The sequence below is a fragment of the Meles meles genome, chromosome 2 (assembly GCF_922984935.1).
Source record: "Meles meles chromosome 2, mMelMel3.1 paternal haplotype, whole genome shotgun sequence".
NCBI lineage: Eukaryota > Metazoa > Chordata > Mammalia > Carnivora > Mustelidae > Meles > Meles meles.
Window position 1 is genome coordinate 142,740,562 of NC_060067.1, and position 23,412 is coordinate 142,763,973.

Here is a 23,412-nt window from a genome sequence, read left to right on the forward strand (position 1 = left end):
ATCTGCTTAACTAGGATGGAAGGAATAATAGCACCCAGTAAAATGAAGAAAGAAACATGTGCAAACCACTAATACTAAATGAGGCACAGCAGTGTTAACATTTTATATCATGATTAACTTCTTTTTATTGGTCATAGCCCTGAAAAGTGTTTTTTTCAGTGAGGCCATCTGGTGGGCCTGCACTGCAACTTTTTACTCATTGGTTGTGTCTGTTCCTCAGAGTTTTGGAATTGTGGTCATTCACCCTTTGCCTTTGAGTGATCAGTTCCAAGTGGTGAGGGTGGTGGATTTCCTGCCATTCATCCATCAGCAGACTCCATGAAACTGATCTATCTCCATCACCACGAAGAAAGCTCTTATTTACACAGCCAGAAAACAAAATGCGTACCCAGTAGCTAACCAAGCTTCCTGGAAGACAGAACTCTTGAAAGTTAATGCTTCAGTTACAAATAGCTACCAGATTTTCTTGCAACCCTGCTGATCCTAAAATACTCACAGTTTCTAAATATGCAGCATTTTAAATATTTCATTTATTGTATGTTCTAATGTAGTAGGCTACAATTACAGTGTAACTTACCCATACCCATGATTTCTAACCAGTAATTTAATTCCTTTGGTTTTGCCTAGGTCCTAACAAGCATCAGAGTGCTGTGACCTGTTTACAGTTCAACAAGAACTTTGTAATTACCAGCTCAGATGATGGAACTGTAAAACTGTGGGACTTGAAAACGGGTGAATTTATTCGAAACCTAGTCACATTGGAGAGTGGGGGGAGTGGGGGAGTTGTGTGGCGGATCAGAGCCTCAAACACAAAGCTGGTGTGTGCAGTTGGGAGTCGGAATGGAACTGAGGAAACCAAGCTGCTGGTGCTGGACTTCGATGTGGACATGAAGTGAAGAGCAGAAAAGACAAATTTGTCCAAATGTGTAGACGATATACTCCCTGCCCTTCCCCCTGAAAAACAAACAAAAAACAGAAAACAAAACAAAACAAAAAAACAACAGAAGAAAAAAGAAAAAAAAAAAAAAAAGAAAGAAAAAAGAAAAAGAAAAAAATCCCTTGTTCTCAGTGGTGCAGGATGTTGGCTTGGGGCAACAGAGTGAAAAGATCTACAGACTAAGAAGGAAAAGAGGAAGACATGACAAACCGTAACTGACAAGAGGCGTCTGCTGTCTCATCACATAAAAGGCTTCACTTTTGACTGAGGGCAGCTTTGCAAAATGAGACTTCTAAATCAAACCAGGTGCAATTATTTCTTTATTTTCTTCTCCAGTGGTCACTGGGCAGCGTTAACGCTGAAGCTTCGTTACAGATTCTGTTAGCCTGTCCTTTTACCACTGAGACCTAGGAAGGGGCTGCAATAACACCCAAACAAGGACTGGCTGACTTTCTCAATAGAGAGCATCTGCAACAAAAAGTCATTTTTCTGGAGTGGAAAAGCTAAAAAAAAAAAAAAAAAAAATTACTGTGAATTGTTTTTGTACAGTTATCATGAAAAGCTTTTTTTTTTTTTTTTTTTTTTGCCAACCATTGCCAATGTCAATCAATCACAGTATTAGCCTCTGTTAATCTATTTACTGTCGCTTCCACATACACTCTTCAACGCATATGTTGCTCAAAGGTGGCAAGTTGTCCTGGGTTCTGTGAGTCCTGAGATGGATTTAATTCTTGATGCTGGTGCTAGAAGTAGGTCTTCAAATATGGGATTGTTGTCCCACCCCTGTACTGTACTCCCAGTGGCCAAACTTATTTATGCTGCTAAATGAAAGAAAGAAAAAAGCAAATTATTTTTTTTTATTTTTTTTCTGCTGTGACGTTTTAGTCCCAGACTGAATTCCAAATTTGCTCTAGTTTGGTTACAGAAAAAAGACTTTTTGCCACTGAAACTTGAACCATCTGTGCCTCTAAGAGGCTGAGAATGGGAGAGTTTCAGATAATAAAGAGTGAAGTTTGCCTGCAAGTAAAGAATTGAGAGTGTGTGCAAAGCTTATTTTCTTTTATCTGGGCAAAAATTAAAACACATTCCTTGGAACAGAGCTGTTGCCGCCTGTTCTGTGGAGAAACTTTTCTTTTTGAGGGCTGTGGTGAATGGATGAACGTACATAGTAAAACTGACAAAATATTTTAAAAATATATAAAACAAATAAAGTTGCTGGTCAGTCTTAGTGTTTTACAGTATTTGGGAAAACAACTGTTACAGTTTTATTGCTCTGAGAAACTGACAAAGCAGAAACTATACAGTTTTTGTAGTAAAGGCGTCACATGCAAACAAACGAAACGAATGAAAAAGTCAAATGGTTTGCCTCATTCTCCAAGAGCCACAACTCAAGCTGAACTGTGAAAGTGGTTTAACACTGTATCCTAGGTGATCTTTTTTTCCTCCTCCTGTTTATTTTTTTTTGTTTTATTTATAGTCTGATTTAAAACAATCAGATTCAAGTTGGTTAATTTTAGTTATGTAACAACCTGACATGATGGAGGAAAACAACCTTTAAAGGGATTGTGTCTATGGTTTGATTCACTTAGAAATTTTATTTTCTTATAACTTAAGTGCAATAAAATGTGTTTTTTCATGTTAGTATGCCTGTTTCTTCCACTGAAGTAAATAATACTTCATTATAAATATTTAGGGTTTGTCTCTAATCTTTAAAATCTCAAAGTCTTAGTTTCTTTGCATTCCCTGTAGTGTGACATAGAGATCAATACTTTCAGGCCTGTTTCATACAGCTAAAGTTAGAATAATATGCCTAGAATGTAAATTGGGTTCATAGCCTTAGACTACAAAGGAGGACACTCCACTGTCCATTACTCTGGATAACACTGAATGTATAAATACAAAATATGGGTCCCTCAAAGAGTCACAAAACTTTTGTGATGGTTACAACTGGAATTCCTATTTTTAAAAAAAGTTCATTTTTTAAAAATGTGACCACATATTGAGTACTTAACCAGGAATGTTCCGCACGGCATTTCTGAAGGCCCACCCTCCCTGAGAAGTAGGCGCTGTTCTGTCCTTGAAAGGTGAGAGCGGAACTGACTCAGACTGGTTAGGTGATTTGTCAGCGGTCAGATCCCTCGCTGAGAGTCAACATTCACACCCATGCTCTTTAAGGAGAAAGAGACCTAGAATTTTGACAGACTTTTCAAGAGCAGAGAGTTTCAAAAAAAAATAAATCCTTCTGGTGGTGCTTTCAGGCTCTTCTTTTGCTGTTTTAGTCAATAAATCTAATATAATATGAGTGAAAAAATGAAGTTGAATTATTCAAATTATGTAGCCTCTCAGATAGCAGGTTCTGTCTCCCGCTCACCTTGTCTGTATTTTTAACAGTTTATTTAATCCCTACATTTAGTCCCCAGGCCATAGATGAAAATCGAAAACTTAATAACAACAGATGCTGCTTAGAGAATACAGTTCCCACAATCATAACGTGTGTGTTGTTTACTCCTAGAGCAGCAATTCTTGGGCCTTAAGTTCCCAGAGCTGCTAAAGCCGAACCTCAGGGAATGGGGCCCAAGAATCTGCATTTAAACTAGTTTGCCCAGTGAGTCATGTTCACAGCTTAGAACCACCGCCTCAGATCCCTACCATTGCCCATTTGGTTTATTAGTCCCCAGCACGTTAACAGGCACAGGACCATGAGGGAGAAGTGACAGATTAAAGGAAATGGCAGAAAAAACCACATGAGTAAACAGGCAGAAATCACATTAGGTCTTGAGTGAGGGACGAGTGGCCCTGCCTGCTTTAGAATAAACCAGGGCATAGCCCAGAGCCATTACTACTGTTCACTTCAACAACCCCAAATGATCAAGAAGTTGTAATTCTATTCGGTAATCTTGAAAACTGCTTGATTTTTCATAATACAAATGTGGCTTACCTGTATTATAATGAAAGGAGAACATCATCTTCAGCAATAAATGTACACTGTAGAATAGAATTGGGCTTACAGGATTTGCAGACAAATAGGTGGAAATTCAAATCCCAGTTTTGTAATACTGTCTAGTTACAGGAATTTCACCAGATTTCTTGACCTCCTCTTCCCATCTTTTAGTATGTAGACAATACCCACCTGCTAAGATTATTGGAGGGACGAAAAGAATTGAGATAAAGTATGTGACATCTGGTGGCACTTCAAGCTCAATACATGGTAGCTACCACTCAAACTTTAGGAAAAGAGACCCAGATAACTGAACTTTCTATATTTGGGAACAATTGAATGTCTTCGTGACTCATTCAGGTACGTAATAAAAATAGCGTTTCTCTCTATCTAGCAATTTACATTTTTTTAAGTGGAGTCCCATAGACTTCTCACTTGAGGCCTACAGAAACCCTGTAAGGTAGGCTGGTATGGGGCACCTAGTGATTTTGTACACACTTCGGTGTTCACTAAATACTATTTTATGAGTAAATGAATAATCTTTTCTTGCAGTGGATTTGTTCCTGAAAGGGAATATGTTAAGCTTGTTCTATAGGAATTAACTTATTGTCAGCATGGTAAGAAAGGTCACGAAGGGAACCCTGCTTTGTGGCCTCCTCAGTAGAGAAGTTCACCACCTTATGTAACTGAAGTTTTAAATCTTCACACCAGAATACCGGCAGTTCCCACATTTAGGTGTTACAAGTTCCTAAAGATGAAACACTGCCTGAAACTAAAGCTAAAATTAGGACACAGAAGTAGCCCATAAAGCCCCATAACAGATGCTCAGTAAATACTCGTTGAATTGAGCAAAGGCAACTTACTGTCTTTTTTCAAATTATTATTTTTGGAATTGTTTATAATTTTGATGCTTTGAAACTCCCTTCCTGATATTCAGTAACCACCGCTATTTCATCAATGAACAACAACCAGTGCATACCAAATGGTTAAGTAAATGTTCCAGCTCACCTATTTGTTTAATTTCAAAAAGTAATTGACATTCAATTGTATGTACTGTTTTTAAGACACTTTTTCTATGCCTTTTGAGCTAGTCTGTTTTAAAGTCTCCTTTCTATTTATCCAAATTGATCGGAAGCTACAATCAAACACCAAAAATGATTGCTTTTCTCCTCCCCAAGTGAAACAGGAAATCAAGGGCAGCCTCCCCAGACCCAGGCTGTGTCTTGCTTTTGGCACACTTGTCCCTGACACGCTCACTGCACTTGGTGAGACAGAGGCAGAGGAGAGCAGACACCTGGAAGAAACCTGCCTGACCCCATCCTGCCCCCTGTAACTCCTCCCATTCCAGATTTTTAAACCAGGTACCAGCAGGTCTGCATGGCATTTGTGGTTCACATGACATTTTTTCCTGAATCCGGACACAGCTTTATTCATTTTCCTTCTATTACCCGTCCTCTGCCCCCATAAAAATTGGTCAGGATTATAACCTATAGTCCATCAGATTCAGCCGTCAGTAAAGGATTCAGCCTTGTACCTTCAGCAGCTCTACGAGAACCTTGTTTGTAGAGCCATTCTACTGATGGTAAAAGGGGTTTAGTGTTGATGATGAATTAATTTGAATAAATGCTTCTGGCACAGGTGGTTTTATGTTCCCTGCCTTACTACATTTTGAAGATCTCTCTCTCTCTCTCTCTCTCTCTCCTCTCTCTCTCACACACACACACACACACACACACACACACACGAATATACTGGAAACACTGAATAAACCGCATGTTCTCAGTCAAAATAACATCACTTCCCACAAGTCTTTTCCCTTTTCGTTCATGAAAAAAACAATGGGCCATATAAAGGGAAGAGGAGTTGGTAGCCAAGAGCAGATTTCCCAAGTTTTTTCCAGGATAGATCAGTGGCTGAAGAGGATCTGTGTGTGTTCACACAATGTTCCGGGAGTCCTCCATTAAGCAACCGTATGGTAATTTGAAAAGTTGATCCCTATTTTTTTTTTTTAAGATTTCATTTATTTATTTGGCAGAGATCACAAGCAGGCAGAGAGGCAGGCAGAGGGGGGCGGGAAGCAGGCTCCCTGTTGAGCAGAGAGCCCAATGCGGGGCTCGATCCCAGGATCCTGGGATCATGACCTGAGCCGAAGGCAGAGGCTTTAACCCACTGAGCCACCCAGGTGCCCCTGATCCCTAATTTTTGATGTGGACATTTTCTCATGCCCCATGAGATGGATTTTTGAGTTAGATTCAAAGTGGCTGCACCCAGCCTTTCACTGGGAGTGCCTAGTCATTGATTTGAATTGCAAACAGAAATAACGTTGTTATCGTTCACTAGGCAACGTGTTTCATTATCCATTCGGTTAATACTAGTGGTGCCCAAATAAGTGAGGGTTTCTCCAGCTTCGTCTTTCCGCCACCTTCTCTTTCTGGATAGAGGAGACCAAAAAATATAAAAGGTAATTTCAAAGGTTCTTCAGGGAAAGGGAACACCAAAAACTGAAAGCACTCAGAATGTACCTTTCCCCAAAGTGTAAAGTATAAATAAATTCTAGATCCAGTTCCTAGGAAGACTTGTTGCTGAGAAGAAAGCCTGGCAACGTCCCGATTTGCAATTGGGTATAAAAATAGCAGAGTTTCTATTTCAGATGATCTGATTCTCCCCAGGATTTTTAAGGACAAGGAACCACTGAGTGGACGTTTTGATGTTTCATTCCTTGCTTTGAAAAATCTATTGTGGTAGAACCTATGAAAGCTGTTTATCTTTGGGTTTTGTTTTGCTTTAGCAGTTATGGTCTGCAAAAGAAAAAAATACGTTGAAATCACACTTGCAAATCAAAGGTTCAAATATAATAGACCACAAAAATATATTACCAATTTACCCTTCTTCTAGGAGTCTCAGGGATTATAAAAGAGACGTCAAACCACTACTCACCATCAAAGGTAGGTTACTTGCCAGACATCTTAAACGTATATTGATGAAGTCTATTAAGACTTTACCGAACCCTTATGCCTTGCTAAATGCAATCAGCAAGACAGTATAATCCCCTGCTACCACAGGCCTTTCAATTTGAGGATGCTTTCTATCTCTGTGAAGTGAGTGTGACCAGCTTAAATAAATCCAGCAAGGACACAGTAAAGTACAGAGGTTAAAAGTAAAGCCATATGCACGTCTTCTGGTAAGAGACAGATGTGGGTTTGGGGGAACTGAAGCTTATAAACTTAAGGAACTTCATAAAGAAAAGACCCCACATAATTAGATCCAAAAGCGAGCATTTAGAATAATAAAGATTATAACGAATTTCAGGAGCCATGATACTCATGATACTGCAGATTCCTCCTTTCTGTGATCTCTTTAGGCAATTGCCAGAATTATTTAAGAGCAGCCTTCCTTCTCTTTCCCACCCATCTACGACTCCCAGCCACCCTAACTCTCATAGGGATCTTTTAAATGACGGACCCTGAAGCTTAGCGTCGTTGTTTCAAGGAACATCCACCTCTACCTCTCTCAGTTTCAATTCCCTCATCTGTAAATTGGGTAATACGTTACGGGGATTCCATGAGATGTTGTATGTCAAGCATGTACAGAGTGCCTGTCTGTAGTAAGTATTCATTAACGGTTTGTGTTTATTACCAGTAATGAAGTGTGGTAGCTAGCTGCCATTGTACACTTTTTTTGTGCACTTTCTAAAACTCAGCATGGTTATAAGCATTTTATTTTTATTTATTTACTTAAGTAGGCTCCAGTGCAGGGCTTGAACTCATGACCCTAAGATCAAGATCTGAGCCAAGATCAAGAATTGGAGATTCAATGGACTGAGTGACTCAGACATCCCTATGGTTATAAGTATTTTAAAATCATGTCTTATTCATTTAATGTCAACTGTCTCATGATGTATTATTATTAATCCCATTTTACAGATGAGGAAATAGATCCAGAGATGTCAAGGAACTTGCTCAAGGCCACACAGTTAAGGGGGAAAAAACTTGGAAAAATGGGGATTCAGGCCTAGGCATTATGACTCCAGAGCCCCGGCTCTTAAGTACTAAATGATATTATTGACTCACAACTGCCTTGCAAGCATGGGAACTTGTATTGTGTCTTGGGTCATAGCAGAAAGTGATATAGTCCTCAGTCCCAACCTGTCAACGTGGAAGCTGCCACAGAGCCATAATGGAGACCAGGTCCTGGATTTCAGCTATGGATGCTTGAAGAACATGTGTAACAATTCTGGGCAGGGCTTGGCTGCACTGAATCCCCTCTCACTTTTTCCAATTGCAGTCAAAAGTGGGTGAGTTACCTATATAGCAAGGACTTACTGTAAGAGGTTCACATAGTAATGAGAATATAGGCAAGGTGGGTAAAATAATGTATTATTAAAAGAAAGGTGGTTTCCAGATCATTCAGGGGTGAAAATATGCTATTTCTACAAAAAAAAAAAAAAAGGATATTTTAGTTATGTAAGAAAAATTTTTTCTTTTTTAAAGATTTTATTTATCCATTTAGAGAGTGGGCGTGCATGTGAGTGGGACAAGGAGAAGAGGGAGAGGAAGAGAGAGAATCTCAAGTAGACTCTGCGCTGAGCATAGACCCAGCTTGAACTTACAACCCTGAGATCAAGACTTGAGCTGAAATTAGGAGTCAGATGCTTAGCCAATTGAACCACCCAGGTGCCACGCCCTCAATTCTTTTCTTTTTAAGTCACCATCGATGCACTTGTGTCTCAGACAATAGGCTAATAAGGAGTACGCTTTGCATTTTATTACAGCCATGAGGAGAAGCAGGGCCTTGCGGAAGTTAGACAAATACACAGTAAATCCTCAGAAAGTGTTAATCAGCTGGTAGCAGCAGCAGCAGCAGCAGCAGCAATTAGAAAGACAGTAAATGGTCAAATTCTATCTCAGCCATTTGTGTGACTAGGAGAATATAAAAATCTTTCTCAACCTAATTCATCATCTGTAAAAGAGAAAGTAGCTTGTGAATGTCCCATGAAATAACATGAAGCATCCGGTACAGTGCTGGTTTGCTGGTTACCTACTCAATGAATGGTAGCCATCTTTAGTACTGTTGCTACTGCCAATGATAGTATTGGTGACCATGTCTCAGGCCATCATTGCAAACTTAATCCGGAAGAGGAGATCTGTAAGACTTTCAGGACACAATGCCCAAACCACCTTCCAAAATGTGCCAGGAACCTGAGAACAATCTCCCCTGTAGAAAGTAATATACAATCCAGTTTAAAATGACAAATTACCGTTTTGTCTCCAAAAACCTACTTAGATAATAGTGGGAAATTAAAAAGGCATAACCCCAAAAGAGGAAAAAAACAAGGGGAATCAAGTAAACAAACGATTTCAACAACTTTAGATGAAGGAAGGCAGATGAAGAAGTTGTCTTTAGATGAGTAGATTAGAGAAAATATCATCTGAAGTGTCCATGGAGAGGGCAATAACAACGAGAACTGAGCTAATTCCTCTTTTTGCAGAAGGCAAGGGCATGATGTGGGGGTGAGAACTAGGAAGATGATTGAAGTAAGAGCACACAGCCTACCTCCCTTCCTCATCTTCTTGCATACAGCAGACTACCTTGTGAGCTCCCCAAACCCCCCTCACACATGCCATTTACAAGAACTATGAAGGGGATGTGATCCAAACTGAGTATACAGCCATAGAAGGGAGCAGGGGTGAGGCTCAGAAATGATGATGGAGATTAAATTACAGTTTGTAGTTCTCTCCACAGTCTACTCTCTACCAGAATGCCAACAGTCTGGCATCTACCAGAAGATTCTTCCCCGGTGAGGTGAACAACCTGAGAAAAAAAGTCTCCATTTACTGGCATTGGGCAGAGAGGCGAATGAAACTTGGCTCTAGTAAAACTTGGCTCCCCACCCAATCAAAGGAGAAATGCCTCACTTGGTGAGCTGCAACCACAAATGGAGAGCTTTCTATCTATCTTTCGGTGTCTATTTCTTAAATATGAATAGTTAAGAATCACCAAGTATCTGAGAAAGACCTCGAAATTGCATAAGCAAAAAAAAAAAAAATCTGTGACATAAACTTTGAAAAAGAACTAAAATGACAACCTCAGAAAAATAAAATACCGCTTTTTATAATACAGGAATGGGATACAATTTTTAATAGGCTCCATAGAAAGTAAAATGTGGAAATTTTAAAAGTAAAAAAAACCTTCAATGGAAAATAAAAATTGGGGAAATCAAACAAAAGTAAACAGAGATGGAAATTGGTAGAGAAAATGTAGGGAAAAAAATAGAGGATCAGTCTGGGACCTGTAACTTCTACATAATAGCAGTTTCAAATAAAATAGCATAGAGTAAATTATTCAAAAATAAATACAGGAAAAATTAACAGAATTGAAAGACAGAAAACTCTTGGATTGAAAGGGCCTGCTCAGTGTCCTTTGAATAAATGAGTGAAAAAAAAACCCATAATGACTCATCATTACAAAATTTTGGAACACTTGGGCTAAAAAACCCCTCAAAACTTGTGGAAAGAAAACTCAGGGGAGAAAAATGAGAATTGCAATTTTAGACTTCTCAGCAGCAACATCTGCTGCCAGAAGACAAAGTTCTGCAAAACTCTACAGGCCAATTATGCTCAAGTTAGGATTGCACACCCAGCCAAATTGATCAAGTGAGAGGCAGAATAAAGATATTTCCAGACATACAAGGATAGCAAACATTACCTCTCACAAACTTGGTCTTAAGAAGCTTGTGGAAAATATGGTCCAACAAAACAATGAAAAATGCCATGAAAGAGGAAAACATGGCAGAAGATAAGGGTTTCAGTGCAGGAGAGGATTTCTAGGATGATAATAAGCACTGGGATTCGGGAACTACTAGTTGAGATGTGAGCGGGGAGGCCCTTATGAGAAAGTTCCCCAGGAATATAAAAGAAAGTGATAAACACCATCTCATTATCATGATGGATCATTTAAAAAAACACCTCAGTATTCAGGACATCTGATGATAAAGTTAGAAATATTTTTTAAAGTTTCTGTATATTAAAAGCAATGCAACGGATAAAAATGAAACCATTATTAATTCAAAATAGTATGTGAAAAGACATAAGTATAGTGTACTATTTAGCCCTGTAGTAAATCATGTTCATCTAGCCATAAAAACATAAATACTGATGAAAGATTTTGCTAAAATGTATGCTGCTGGGGAAGGGAGGGAAGTGGGGTAGAGGGAAAGAGAGTTAAATCCTCATCTACCCTAATTAGAAGTTATCGGTGTCTAAAATGAAAAATCAAAATAGAGGATAAGCACATGTTATAGAAAGATAGACACATGGATGAATTAGTAACAAATGTCTGCCTCTGTAGCTGGGCAAAGGAGAGGATGCAGCAATTGACATGCTTTCCTTTTTTGCATTCCTGGGCTAAAACTTTATTTTTAAAGCAAGATCAAAAAGTTGGTGTGGAAGATTTCAGAAATAATGACATTTCTTTGCCCAGGCAAGTCAGCGTCCTTCTTGACAAGGTTCCAATCTAGCTAGTCACCAGAAGTTACTGAGACCAAGAGGGGCTCAGGGGCACTCCTTCTGCAAGAGTTCCACAGCAAAGTGGAGGCATAGATGACAGTTGTGTGGGGGCAACTTACCGGGTTCTCCTTGTCTTTGTTTTTTGTTTTTTGCTTTTTTTTTCATCTGTATAAGGCATCTGATAGCAATCCCTCCTCATTAGGCCATTGGAGGACTGAATAGATGAGCCATGTAATATGCTTAACACCATCCCTGGCTAATGAGTTCTTAATAAAGTGTACTTTATTTTTACCACCATCCCTCAGTCCCAGAGTGAAGACAACTTACTAAGATCTGGAACTACCAGGATCCAGAGCTCTTGACTTCAGGTTCTGACGGGAGCATGTGGAGATGGACAGACTGAGTTGTAGCCCTGTGTATGCAGGAACAAGAGCAGGAGCCCCTCTGGAGCCCCGAGGATAGAGTCCCCCTCCCCTCCCCAACCTGCCTTTCCAGCATGGCTTTCTAACTGGTGCTGGGTTTTACTTCCAGTTTCTCCCACCAGGTACTTGAAGCATTTTCTTTACTTAGAAATACTTCTTCTTTTTTTTTTTTTTTAAGATTTTGTTTATTTGACAGACAGAGATCACAGGTAGGCAGAGAGGCAGCCAGAGAGAGAGGAAGGGAAGCAGGCTCCCTGCTGAGCAGAGAGCCCGATGCGGGGCTCCATCCCAGGACCCTGGGATCATGATCTGAGCAGAAGGCAGAGGCTTTAACCCACTGAGCCACCCAGGCGCCCCACTTAGAAATACTTCTTAGCCAATGAAAATCACTGAAGTTTTTATAAAGTGATGTTCAGGATAGCTCTTTTGGAAACAGTATTTCCCTTGAAATTCTAGGCCAAAATCTCAAAAAGGCCAGAGTGGGGCAAGTGGAAGAATAGGAGCAATGAGTCGGAAGAACATCCTTTGTGCTGCGTGAGGTCCTGCTAAATGGAATCCCGAGGGTGCGAGTGTGATTCCCTGGATGTCAAAGGGTTTGTCATACCTGGGAAGCTTGCAGTGCCTCTTGGTACCTGGAGTGGCCATGATGGGGTGTGCTGTCACTGTGGGTTACTCCTGACCTTCCAAACCTTCCTAGAACCAACATCACCATGTGCCCTGGCGGCTCTCCTCAAAGGCTCTAGAACCGGGGGGAACCTTGGAGCCCACAGGCTCAGGAGGACTCGGTGATTGGAGGAGGCTTGCCACAACCAGCTCAGTTGTCCAGGCTGACTCCTAAGGTCTAAACGACAGACCGACTGCAGCGACCGGATCCTTTCGAACACCTTCTAGGTTGCCAGAAAACCCCCAGACCTCAGACATTCTGCATCTGCCCTTGGCAGTTTGTGGTGTTCAGTAGTGTGGGCTACTCATTCCACTGTGGCTTTGGTTGGCAGTCCAGACTCTTACCCAGTGAGATTCCTGAAGGTTTCGAAGCCACTGGGGAGGCTGTTAGCAAGTGTTTCTTTTTTGGAGAGCTATTTAACCATCCCTTTATCAAACAGAATCAGCTCTCTGTTGAAGTGGGTGGTTTCTTCATTTTGCCGGTCCTCAGTGACTATTCATAAGACGTGTATCCTCAAATTTTAAGTTCCTGTGAACAGATCAGGCCTAGAATCACCCTGCCTCGGGGCATTTGTTTTCTTTTCTTTTCTTTTCTTTTCTTTTTTTAATTAAAGCAACCATCAGAGGCTCGGGATCTAATTTAATTAAACTATTCTGCTTCATAACCAAGGCTTCAATAGAAGACTCTCTTGAGTATTGATTTGCTGCTTCCGGAAATCAGCCTGAATTCCCACCCAGGTGTGCCATGTTGGAAGGAGAGAAATGCTGGGACGTTTCCTCTTCTCTTAGAATGCAATTCTAAGAGCTTTGGGGAGTAGAGTTCTTTAAGACTCCTAGGAGAGGGACTCTGGTCCTTGTCTCCCAGGGCCTTCCTGCCCCTGACCACACAGCCCCCTTTGTCTGCAGGGCCTGAGCCTACACCCATCGAGGGTTTCTGTTCATTTCCCCTCAGCTAAGGAGTCATTGCAATGGGGGAAATAAATTAGAACTAAATTAGACTGAGCTTCACAGTTCTGGAAGCATGACTGCCGATAAGCATTACTAGTTGTTTTATGTCTCTGCTGCCTGGTGGGGCGGGGGGGCTCCCACATCAGTCACCAGCAATCTGGTGAATCGGTCCACAGAGCAGAGGTCTGGAGAGGGTTCCCACCCCGCTGCAAGAGTTTCTTCCTTCAAGTTGCATCCTCCCCTAAGAAGAAAACACTTACCTACAGCGTATTCTTGAATTGTTAAAAAGCTCTTCCTTCCCTCTTTTCCATTGCTGACCCGGGAGAAATCCAAATTGGAAAACTTCCCATTTACGATGATCAACAGAGGAGAACAACAGATCAACTTGGGCTAATACCAGTAGCAGGAAGACCAATTAACAAATTCATGAATTGTGCTGTTTACACTTCTCTTCCTAAGGTTAATTATGTGATCAAGTAATAGCTTTTGCCTTGATGATGGGACCCTTAGGAAATGAAAGTGTGTTTCCACTTCACAAGTATGTTTGCTGTTCAGTCCTGCTTTGATACCACAGGAACTGGGTCCAGCAAACACCTCCCATACACACAGCTATAATCAAAGGAGGGATTTAAATAGCTCAAGACTTGGTGTATAAACAGAAGCGTAACTCATTAAAGTGCTGACATCCACCTATACTTTATTCTCTCTCTCTGCTTTGGACGATTTCTGTTGTCAGTTCTTTCCAGATGATGTGGCCCAGAGAGTGTCAAGTGACCGATCTTTTCTCATTATTCTCCTTTGGGAGGAATCAGACAAATCAGCTACTTGGCCTTAAATACAGAAAAAAAAAATCAGCTACATTTTTAGGGGATAGCCTCAGCAAGGCTGTTTCAGCTGCCTGTTAAAACTTGTAGTTTCTATCTTTTGGGGGATTATTGTATGGCAAGCACCTCACGTGAATCCACTCATGTAATTTTCTCTCTAAGCCTACAAGGCAGATGCTTTCATCTTTGTCATCTCTCTTTTACAAGTGAGGAAACTGAGGCACAGAGAGTTTGTGTGAATTGCCTAAGCCAGTAACAACTAAGTAAGTCAGAATTCGAACCCAGGCAGTCTGGCTCCAGAGTCCATACACTTACCTATGAGATGCTGTTGTTTTCTCCTGTTGGGTCCCTTTGGGCACAGTGTTAGGGGACAATGGGTTATTTCACAGACCGGAGAGGCAACACCAAAAGTTATATTGTGCCATTAGAGATCTTCAAGTGAGGGGCCAATATTACCTCTTCTGCCTGCCCTCACATCCGAGGAGTTGGAAACAATATTGGTTCCTGTGGAGGCTGCTAGAAGTGTGATAGGCTGTGACCAGAGATCTCTGTCTCTGACTGAGACAGAGGCTGACTCTCCTGTTGTCTCATCAGGAGTTCTGGGCTGGCCTGGGTGAGGCCCCCAACCAGTGCTCACGGAGGATGGTCTCTCCTCACGGTGACACAGCCATGCCTGGATGGATGCAAACTCTGACAACATGGATAAATGAAGAGATGGCTCATTAGCTTCGTCCAGGACTAACCACAGAACTCTCTAGATTAAGATATATGTATTAAATTCATTTTGTATCTACTTTTCACAAGAGCACCCGCTGGGCAGGGCAGAGGAAGTCATGGGTTGAGGTTGCGTAGTCAGACTCTGCTCCTTACAGCAGGTGACCTCAGGTGTGTTATTTACGACCCTTGCCCTTCAACGGCCTCATCCGGAAAAGGGTATCAACCTCATAGGTTGTAATGGGAGCAAAATCAGATAATCCAGGGAAAGCAGCTCAAAGTGTGGTCCTTGGGCCCACCTGGCGAGCAGCCTTCTCTGAAATGCAGACTCCCAGGTACCATCCCAGACTCGCCAGAACAAATCTGTGTTTCGTCCTCCAGGTCATTCACCTGCATGGTCCATCATTATAAATACTGACGTTGGAGAAGCCATAGTAAAGAGAACACGTGATCGTTTCTTAGTTGTAATTTTATCAGTTGAGATTATCTACTCAAAGTAAATTCAGCATCACTGTTCCGGGAGTAAAGGGTTAAAAGGGGGGTGGGGGTGGGTACCTTGGAAATGAGCTGCAAGGCCAGGGTTGGAAACCCCTCCCTTGTCGCCACTGTTGCTCATTTCCCAAATTCTCAGAGATGAAGAGAAAACACCTGACGAAAGTCAGAGACTTTCCGGGGAAACCATTGGGAAAACCAAAGTCAGGGAAACATGCAGCTTTCACATCAGGCCGTGATGGAAGCTGGCAAGTCGTGCCTAGTACTGAAACCAGAAAAGCCTTTTTATAAAAATTACTATTATTATTATTTTCAGCACAAGCCGAGTCTCCTGCCAGATCATGGCTTTTAATTTAAGTGCGCAGTTACTGCTCAAAAAGTGATTCACAAGCCTTTAAAGAGCCACTCTCCTTTGGAAGTTGGTTCAGAATGCAGAAGGTTTGGAGATTAGTGTTCAGAGTGAGCGCGTTTGACTGCCTAAGGATTCAATCTCCCAGGTACTTAGATATTTCGCAGCGAGAACTGATGTTCATTAAACTGTAAGCAAATTAGAGCTCAAGCCAAAGATATAAAGGAAGACATAATTAGCGTACAGGAGCCATCCACCATCGTTAGACTTCTCTTAGGTGAGAAGTCTTATGCTTGAGAATTAGTTCCTTGCACAAAAGGAAATTATACAGCTGCTTTACGCAGGCTGCCAATGCTGGGTTTTATCCCACTCGATTTCCAATGAAATGAAGCAGAAGTCTGTAAGACGGCATTAAAGTGTTAATTTTCCTTTTGGGTTTACCTCCATTTTCTCTTTAGAGGAACCCAGAATGGTTTGGTAAATAGAGTATTTTGCCAGTCAATAAATAAAAAAGCTATCCTTACCAAATGGCCGTTGGGCCACCACACATGATAGAAGCTTCCAGGGAGCTGAGCGGATAGGAGGGCACTCCATGTACAGAGACACTGATTTGGAGGAAAAGAAAACAAAAACAAAACAAAAACCCACTGCTCCCTGTCCCCCAAATCCGACTGCCCTGAAGTCATGTGGTTCTGTCAGGTTCTGACACACACTGGGGGCTGCCTGACCTGGCCTGGCTTCCAGGCCCAACTTTAGGGAGACAGACAAAGGAACTGAGCTCCCAGAGCAAGGTAAATCCATGAGGTGTATTGTTGCACCAATCCTGCAGCTCCAAGAGGAGCTTGGGAGAAATGAGATGCAAGTTCTTCCCCCAACCCTGTCGCACTTTACTGGTGGACAGCTGAACTAGAAATACAGTGGAAGCATCTTTGAATTCTAGAACTACCACATGCCCTACCCCGTGTCCCCTTTGACAATCCTTCTGTAGACATTGTGATTTGAAATTTGGGGCCAACTTGGAAAGAGCTTGGCAGAGACCCTCCCTGGATCTGGAGGACAATGGTAGACCATCATCAAGGTCAGTGAGAAGGCTGTTGACTGAGACCCCAATTCTCTGGGCAAAGGCCCCCTTGGGTCTGGCCTGAAGGGAAAAGCAGTGGATACAACAAGAAGCCAGATGGATCCTTGATGAGGAGAAGCAACATGGTGGCTTCCTGGGGCTGCTGAGGAGAAACCCAACAGCTATCTGGGAGGTTGGTGCTCAGTAGATATGTTACACCCAGCCTGTCTTCCATCTGCAGCTGGGAGGTCTGGCTTTGAAGCAAAGCTGGCTGTTGTAGCTCAGTGGGCTGGGAACACTGCTTTGGAAGCTAAATAATGACAATAATAATAGTTACCTCCCAGAGAGCCCATTTTTAATGAGTCTGTGAAGTGGATGAGTTTTATCCCTGTTTTACCAACGAGCAATCAGAAACTAAGTGCAAGTCTGCCATTTGCCCAAAGTCACCTAAACAGATGGTGGTGGAGATTGGAGATTAGCCTCCACACAGGAAACTAATGCTGACCTCCCTCTCTGCCCTCCAGAACATTCTGGAAGCTTGGAAATGTGTAAGACACAAGAAAAAACTTGGGGTGTTCTTTCTGAGGGAGGGAGTGGCATGTCCTAAAAAATGGAGGAAGTGGAGATATGGGAGAACAGGGGAGAAATGAAAAGAAAAAAGGGTTCCAAGGAAAGAGGGTGTTAGGAATAAAAGGGAGTTCATGGCCATAAGTTCTGGGCAGTGAGCAGTGAGGTTCTCCACTTCTGTCCCCATTTTGTTTGTGTCAAGAACCTAGGAAACTTCCTGGAACTTTGAGTGTGGGAACCATAGCCAGCCCGGAACCTGGAGGGACAGACCACTCCAGAGAGTCCTTCCCATCATGGAATATGGGGCAACTACTGACCAAGTGACAAAACCCCAGTTGCAGCCTGATACCCCAATCCCCAGTTTCCCCTGCCCAGAGGATAGCTCAGAACACTCCTTGGGGACACTCAGAGCTGTAGGGAGCAGTCTTGACACCCAGTCTCTGTTTACTTAAATCCCTGTTCCAAAGGAGGCTGCTGGTGGGGCCTTACTGGCCTTTGGAAGAGGGAGAGATGGGCCCCCAAATCCAGATCACACAAAGCTCTTCTTTCTAGAGCTCTGTCAGCTAATGGCAGTTTGATTTCACATCTGTCTTTCACCCAGTGCCTTCTTCCTGAGAACATTGTAGTGCGTTGTTTGTTTTATAAAGTGTACATTTTAAGTTTAATTTTTTTTAATGGCTTTTAAGGTACATGCACCAAGACTTTGGACCCTCATTTGTTGAATCATTGGTGGGGGGAGGGAGAAGGAATGTAAGAGGGAAATAGAGAAAATTTTGTAAAAAAGAAGGGCCATCTGTACCCCAGTGTTCATAGCAGCAAGGGCCACAGTCGCCAAACCGTGGAAAGAGCTGAGTTGCCCTTCAACGGATGAATGGATAAAGAAGATATGGTCCATATATACAATGGAGTATTATGCCTCCATCAGAAAGGATGAATACCCAACTTTTGTGTCAACATGGACAGGGTTGGAGGAGATGATGGTGAGTGAAATAAGTCAAGCAGAGAGAATCAATTATCATATGGTTTCATTTACTGGTGGAGCATAAGGAATAAGACAGAGGACATTGGGAGATGGAGAGGAGAAGGGAGTTGGGGGAAATCGGAGGGGGAGACAAACCATGAGACACTGTGGACTCTGAGAAACAAACTGAGGGTTTTGGAGGGGAGTGGGGTGGGGGGTTGGTGAGCCTGGTGGTGGGTATTAAGGAGGCACGTATTGCATGGAGCACTGGCTGTGACGCATAAACAATGAATCTTGGAACACTGAAAAAAATTGAATTAAATTTAAAAATAATAATAAAAAATAAATTAAAAAATTTAAAAAGTCCTTTCTGCCAGTGCTGTAAATGAATCATTAAAAAACTCCCCAAGCAGTCCCAGATCTGCTGCTTTGCTTGGGAGCAGCAATACCTGCCATGCACGGGCATTTCCTGGGTTTGGTCGGTCTGCCAGGGTCTGGCCTCCTCCTCATCGGTGACCAGTTCCAGAAGGCCCTTCCATGGGGATAGCTGAGGGCGTTTGGCATGCTGTCTGGGCTGTCAGGCGCTGATCCCTGATACTCTGTAAAGAAACAGTTTCGCTGCTGTCGTGAAGGATCTGGGACCTGTGGGAGTAACAGGGCAGCCCCAGGAGCATCAATAGAGGCCAAGAACAAAGGCACCAGAAAGGTGCCCCCCCCCCCCGCCCCGGTGCCAGAAAGGACTCAAGGTAAGTCTCCAGCCTGGAGCCCTCCTGGGGGACACAAAGGAAGCCAACTGACCCAGTAGTCCCCTCAAGAAGATGACTAGGAGCTCGCAGAGCTAGAAATGGGGCCCCAGGCATCCAGATATCAACCGTTCTGAGATTTCAGAACTGTCCCGACTCCCTATCATTCTTTTCCATTCATTTCTGCTCTAACGTCATATACACATTGCTAAAAAGTCTGAGTTCTACAATAGCATGCTAAAAAATAATAGGGCTTATGGGAAAAATAGAGCCAGGACAGTCCATAAAGATCTGTGGAACTTGGTAACCAGAGTACTAGCAAAAACAATCACAACCCTAATAAAATAGGAGCCTGGTTATATGTCTCCTGGTATTTGCACTTGGCATCACCGGCTGTGAATTCTTCACAGCCTTCACCTCCCCCCTTCTCCTTCTAAACGTGGGTCCTCAAGGGCCTTGCTTACCCTGGAGATAAGTGCTGTCTAAATTGGAAGTTCGAGCCCTGGTGTAGGCTGCCTTATTGGATATTCTTAACTTTGGGGGCACTGCAATCAAGCTCCTAGGTATAATTCTTTTTTTTTAAATTGAAGAATATGTATTAAGAAAAACCTACATCTAGTACATTTCATTATTTTCTTCTTTTTTTTCTTTTCAGAGTAACAGAATTCATTGTTTTTGTATCATACCCAGTGCTCCATGCAATGCGTGCCCTCCATAATACCCACCACCTGGCTCCCCCAACCTCCCACCCCCCATCCCTTCAAAACCCTCAGGTTGTTTTTCAGAGTCCATAGTCTCTCATGGTTCATCTCCCCTTCCAATTTCCCTCAACTCCCTTCTCCTCTCCATCTCCCATGTCCTCCGTGTTATTTGTTATGCTCCACAAATAAGTGAGACCATATGATACTTGACTCTCTCTGTTTGACTTATTTCACTCAGCATAATCTCTTCCAGTCATGTCCATGTTAATACAAAAGTTGCGTATTTATCCTTTCTGATGGAGGCATAATACTCCATAGTATAACTCTTATTTATAAGAAATATTTTGATGATTGATGAATATTTGATATGGCACCTTGAGGATAACAATTAGCCAAATCCAATGGAAACCTGATTTGAACAAACCAACTGCAAAAATGGCTCTTTTTGAGTAGGGAGAATTGAGTGATGGCTTGTGACAGGTGATGTGCAGGCACTGGCATTCATTTCGTTGGGTGTGATAGTGATACTACGGCTGTTTGTAAAGAATCTGTAAGATAGAAAAACAAAAACGAAAGCAAAAAACGAGGCAGATATGTCAGAAAATGCTAACAGTTGTTAAATCTGAGCTAAATTGATTACATTTAAATAAGTTAAAATTAGTTAAATCAGTTAAATCTGAGTTTTAAATCTCATGAGTATATGAGGTTTATACTATTCTCTTTACTTTTCTGTTTCAATGAGATATTTTTATAATAAAAAAAATATGGGATCTCCTACTGTAGAAAGTAAAGAAGGACTCAAAAACCAAACCAAACCAAACCAAACAAATAAAAAACCCTAAGATTATGGGAGCAGGCCAAATGAAAGACTTCTCAATGGCCGAAGTTGGACCAATTTAAACAACAATAACAATAAAAGTAGCATTAAATATAGCCAAAGTATAAAGTAAACATTTGTTAAGTGCATATTGATATTAAAGAATGATTGTATAAATCAGTAAATTGGGGAGAGGAGGGAAATCTTCTGTGCAGAAGAATTCCAAATAATTTGTATTTATGTATACTCTACCCCCAAGATGGAATGTAACAGTGTGTGTTGTGCCCCACGTAGACTTCCTTCCAAAGACTCTGGGAAAGGAGGGGGATGGAGTACCCCTACAAGTGGAGAAACTTGGCAAATATTACCTCTGCCTGATGGTGATCAAGGTCAACATCAATAATGGGAGGTCATGTTGATAACATGTTCCTTTGATATATGATAGAAATGCCACTTGACCTCTGTGATCTTCCCTCAAATTCCTATAACCACAGTCTAATTATGAGAAAGCTACCAGACAAGTCTCTGTAGAAGGTCATTATTCAAAACGAAGACCAGTGTTCTTCAAAACCATCAAGGTCATGGAAACCAAGAAAAGTCAGTGAAACTGTCCCAGCCCAGAGGAGCCTCAGGAGACTTGATGACTAATCGAAACATGGTATCCTGGATGGGATCCTGGAACAGAAACATGACATTAGTTAAGGAAACCTGAATGGAGTGTGACAAATGTACTATACTGTACTATATGATACTGACATAAAATGTTGCTAATAGAGGAAACTGGGTGTGGGCTATGTGGGAACTCTCTGTACTAGTTCCATGATTTTAGGCTCTAAAAAAATAAAGTGTATTTAAAAAAAAATAGGAACAAATACATTAGCAAGACAAAACTGCCCTCTCAATTATATTTTTATTTTAAAATATGTCCCAGAACACTATGACAGTTAAAGGAATTCAGATCAGTGGACCAGTGGACCAAATGAGGCAGGATGGGGACCCCCATCCTCTCACCTCCACTCATTTTTATTCATTTCCAGCTCTTCCCACACTTCCAACTTCAGCATCTCTGGAAATGCCCTTGGTTCACTCCCACAATCCTACCACTGACTTACTTGATCCTTGTTGTTTTTAAGTAGGTCCCACACCAAACACAGAGCTCAATACGGGGCGCAAACTCATGGCCCTCAGATCAAGACCTGAGCTGAGATCAAGAGTCAGACACTTAACTGACTGAGCCACCCAGGCACCCCAGGAGGGAAAGTGATTTTTGGTTTGTTTTTTAATAACAGCTTTATTGTGATATAATTCACATACCAAAAAGTTCGCTTATAAAATGTGCTAGTCGGTTGTACATAATGTACTCATAGAGTGGTACAACCATCACCACTACCTAATTCCAAAACATTTTCATCACTCCCAAAAGAAATCCCATACCTGTTAGCAGTCACTCCCTTCAACCCCAACTCTTGGGCAACTATTAATCTACTTTCTGGCTCTATGGATTTGACTATTCTGAACATTTCATATACACAAACTCACACATTATATGATTTTTTGTGACTGGCTTCTTTCACTTAGTAAAAAGTTTTCAAGATCCACTCATGTTTATTATGTATCAGTACTCCATTCCTTTTTATGGCCAAATAATTTCCCATTGTATGGATATACCACATTGTGTGTATTCATTCATCAGTTGATGAACATTCAGGTTGTTCCCATTTTGGGGTTATTATAAATAATGTTACTATGAGCATTAATGTACAAGTTTGTGTGGACATATGTTTTTTTTCTCTTGAGTAGATACCTAGGAGTGGAATTATTGGGTCATATGGTAACTCTGTGTTTAACTTTTTGAGGAACTGCCAAACTGTTTTCCAAATGATACACCAATTTATAATCCCACCAAGAATGTATTAACCTTCCAATTTCTCCTTGCCAACACTTGTTATTGTCTGTCTTTTTTACTGTAGACATCCTAGTGCGTGTGAAGTCAGGTGTCTCAATTGTGATATTGATATGCATTTCCATAATAGTAATATTGAGCACATTTTCTCTTATTTTTCCAGGTTTATTGTAGTGTAATTGAAAAACAAAAGTTGTTGATATTTAAGGTATACATATTGATGTTTTGATGTGTGCATATATATGAAATAATCACCACAATCAAGACAATTAACATATCCATCATGCCAGATGTTAAGCACCTTTTCATGTGTTTACTAGCTATTCGTGTATCTTCCTTTTAGAAATGTCTATTGAAATCCTTTTTCATTTTTAAAATTGGATTTTTTTGCTTTTTTATTTTTGAGTTATAAGAGTTCTTGATGTATTCTGGATACAGGTACTAATTATATATACAATTTGCAAATATTCTTTCCAATTCTGTAGTTTTTCTTTTTTTCACTCTTTAAATGGTCTACTTTGAGAACAAAAGTTTTTCATTTCGATGAGATCCATTTATTTCTTTTTTAACCTCATGCTATTGGTGTTATATCTAAGAAACCATGCTTAACTCAAGGTCATAAAGATTTATTCTTATGTATTCTACTAAGAGTTTTATAGTTTTAGATCCTGCATTTGGATCTATAATCCTTTTAAGGCAATTTTTGTGTATGATGTGAGGTAGGGATTGAAATTCATCCATTTGTATGTAAATATCTAGTTGTCTCAGCATCATTGGTTGAAAGAACTATTCTTTTTCCTATTGAATTACCTTGCCAGGCTTGTTGATGACCAACTGACCATAAATGTAAGGGTTTATCTCTACTTCC

General features: G+C 41.2%; 1 protein-coding gene across 6 annotated transcripts in view; it reads left to right on the top strand.

Moving 5' to 3' along the window:
• FBXW7 (F-box and WD repeat domain containing 7) overlaps window positions 1-2,578 on the top strand; it is a 230,013-nt gene extending 227,435 nt beyond the window's left edge. For all 6 annotated transcript variants that reach the window (XM_045995240.1, XM_045995232.1, XM_045995256.1 and 3 more), the window contains one exon: window positions 628-2,578. In XM_045995240.1, coding sequence (XP_045851196.1) covers window positions 628-896 — 269 coding nt within the window. In that variant the 3' untranslated portion in view covers window positions 897-2,578. The remainder of the gene's footprint in view (window positions 1-627) is intronic.
• Window positions 2,579-23,412: the final 20,834 nt, after the last annotated feature.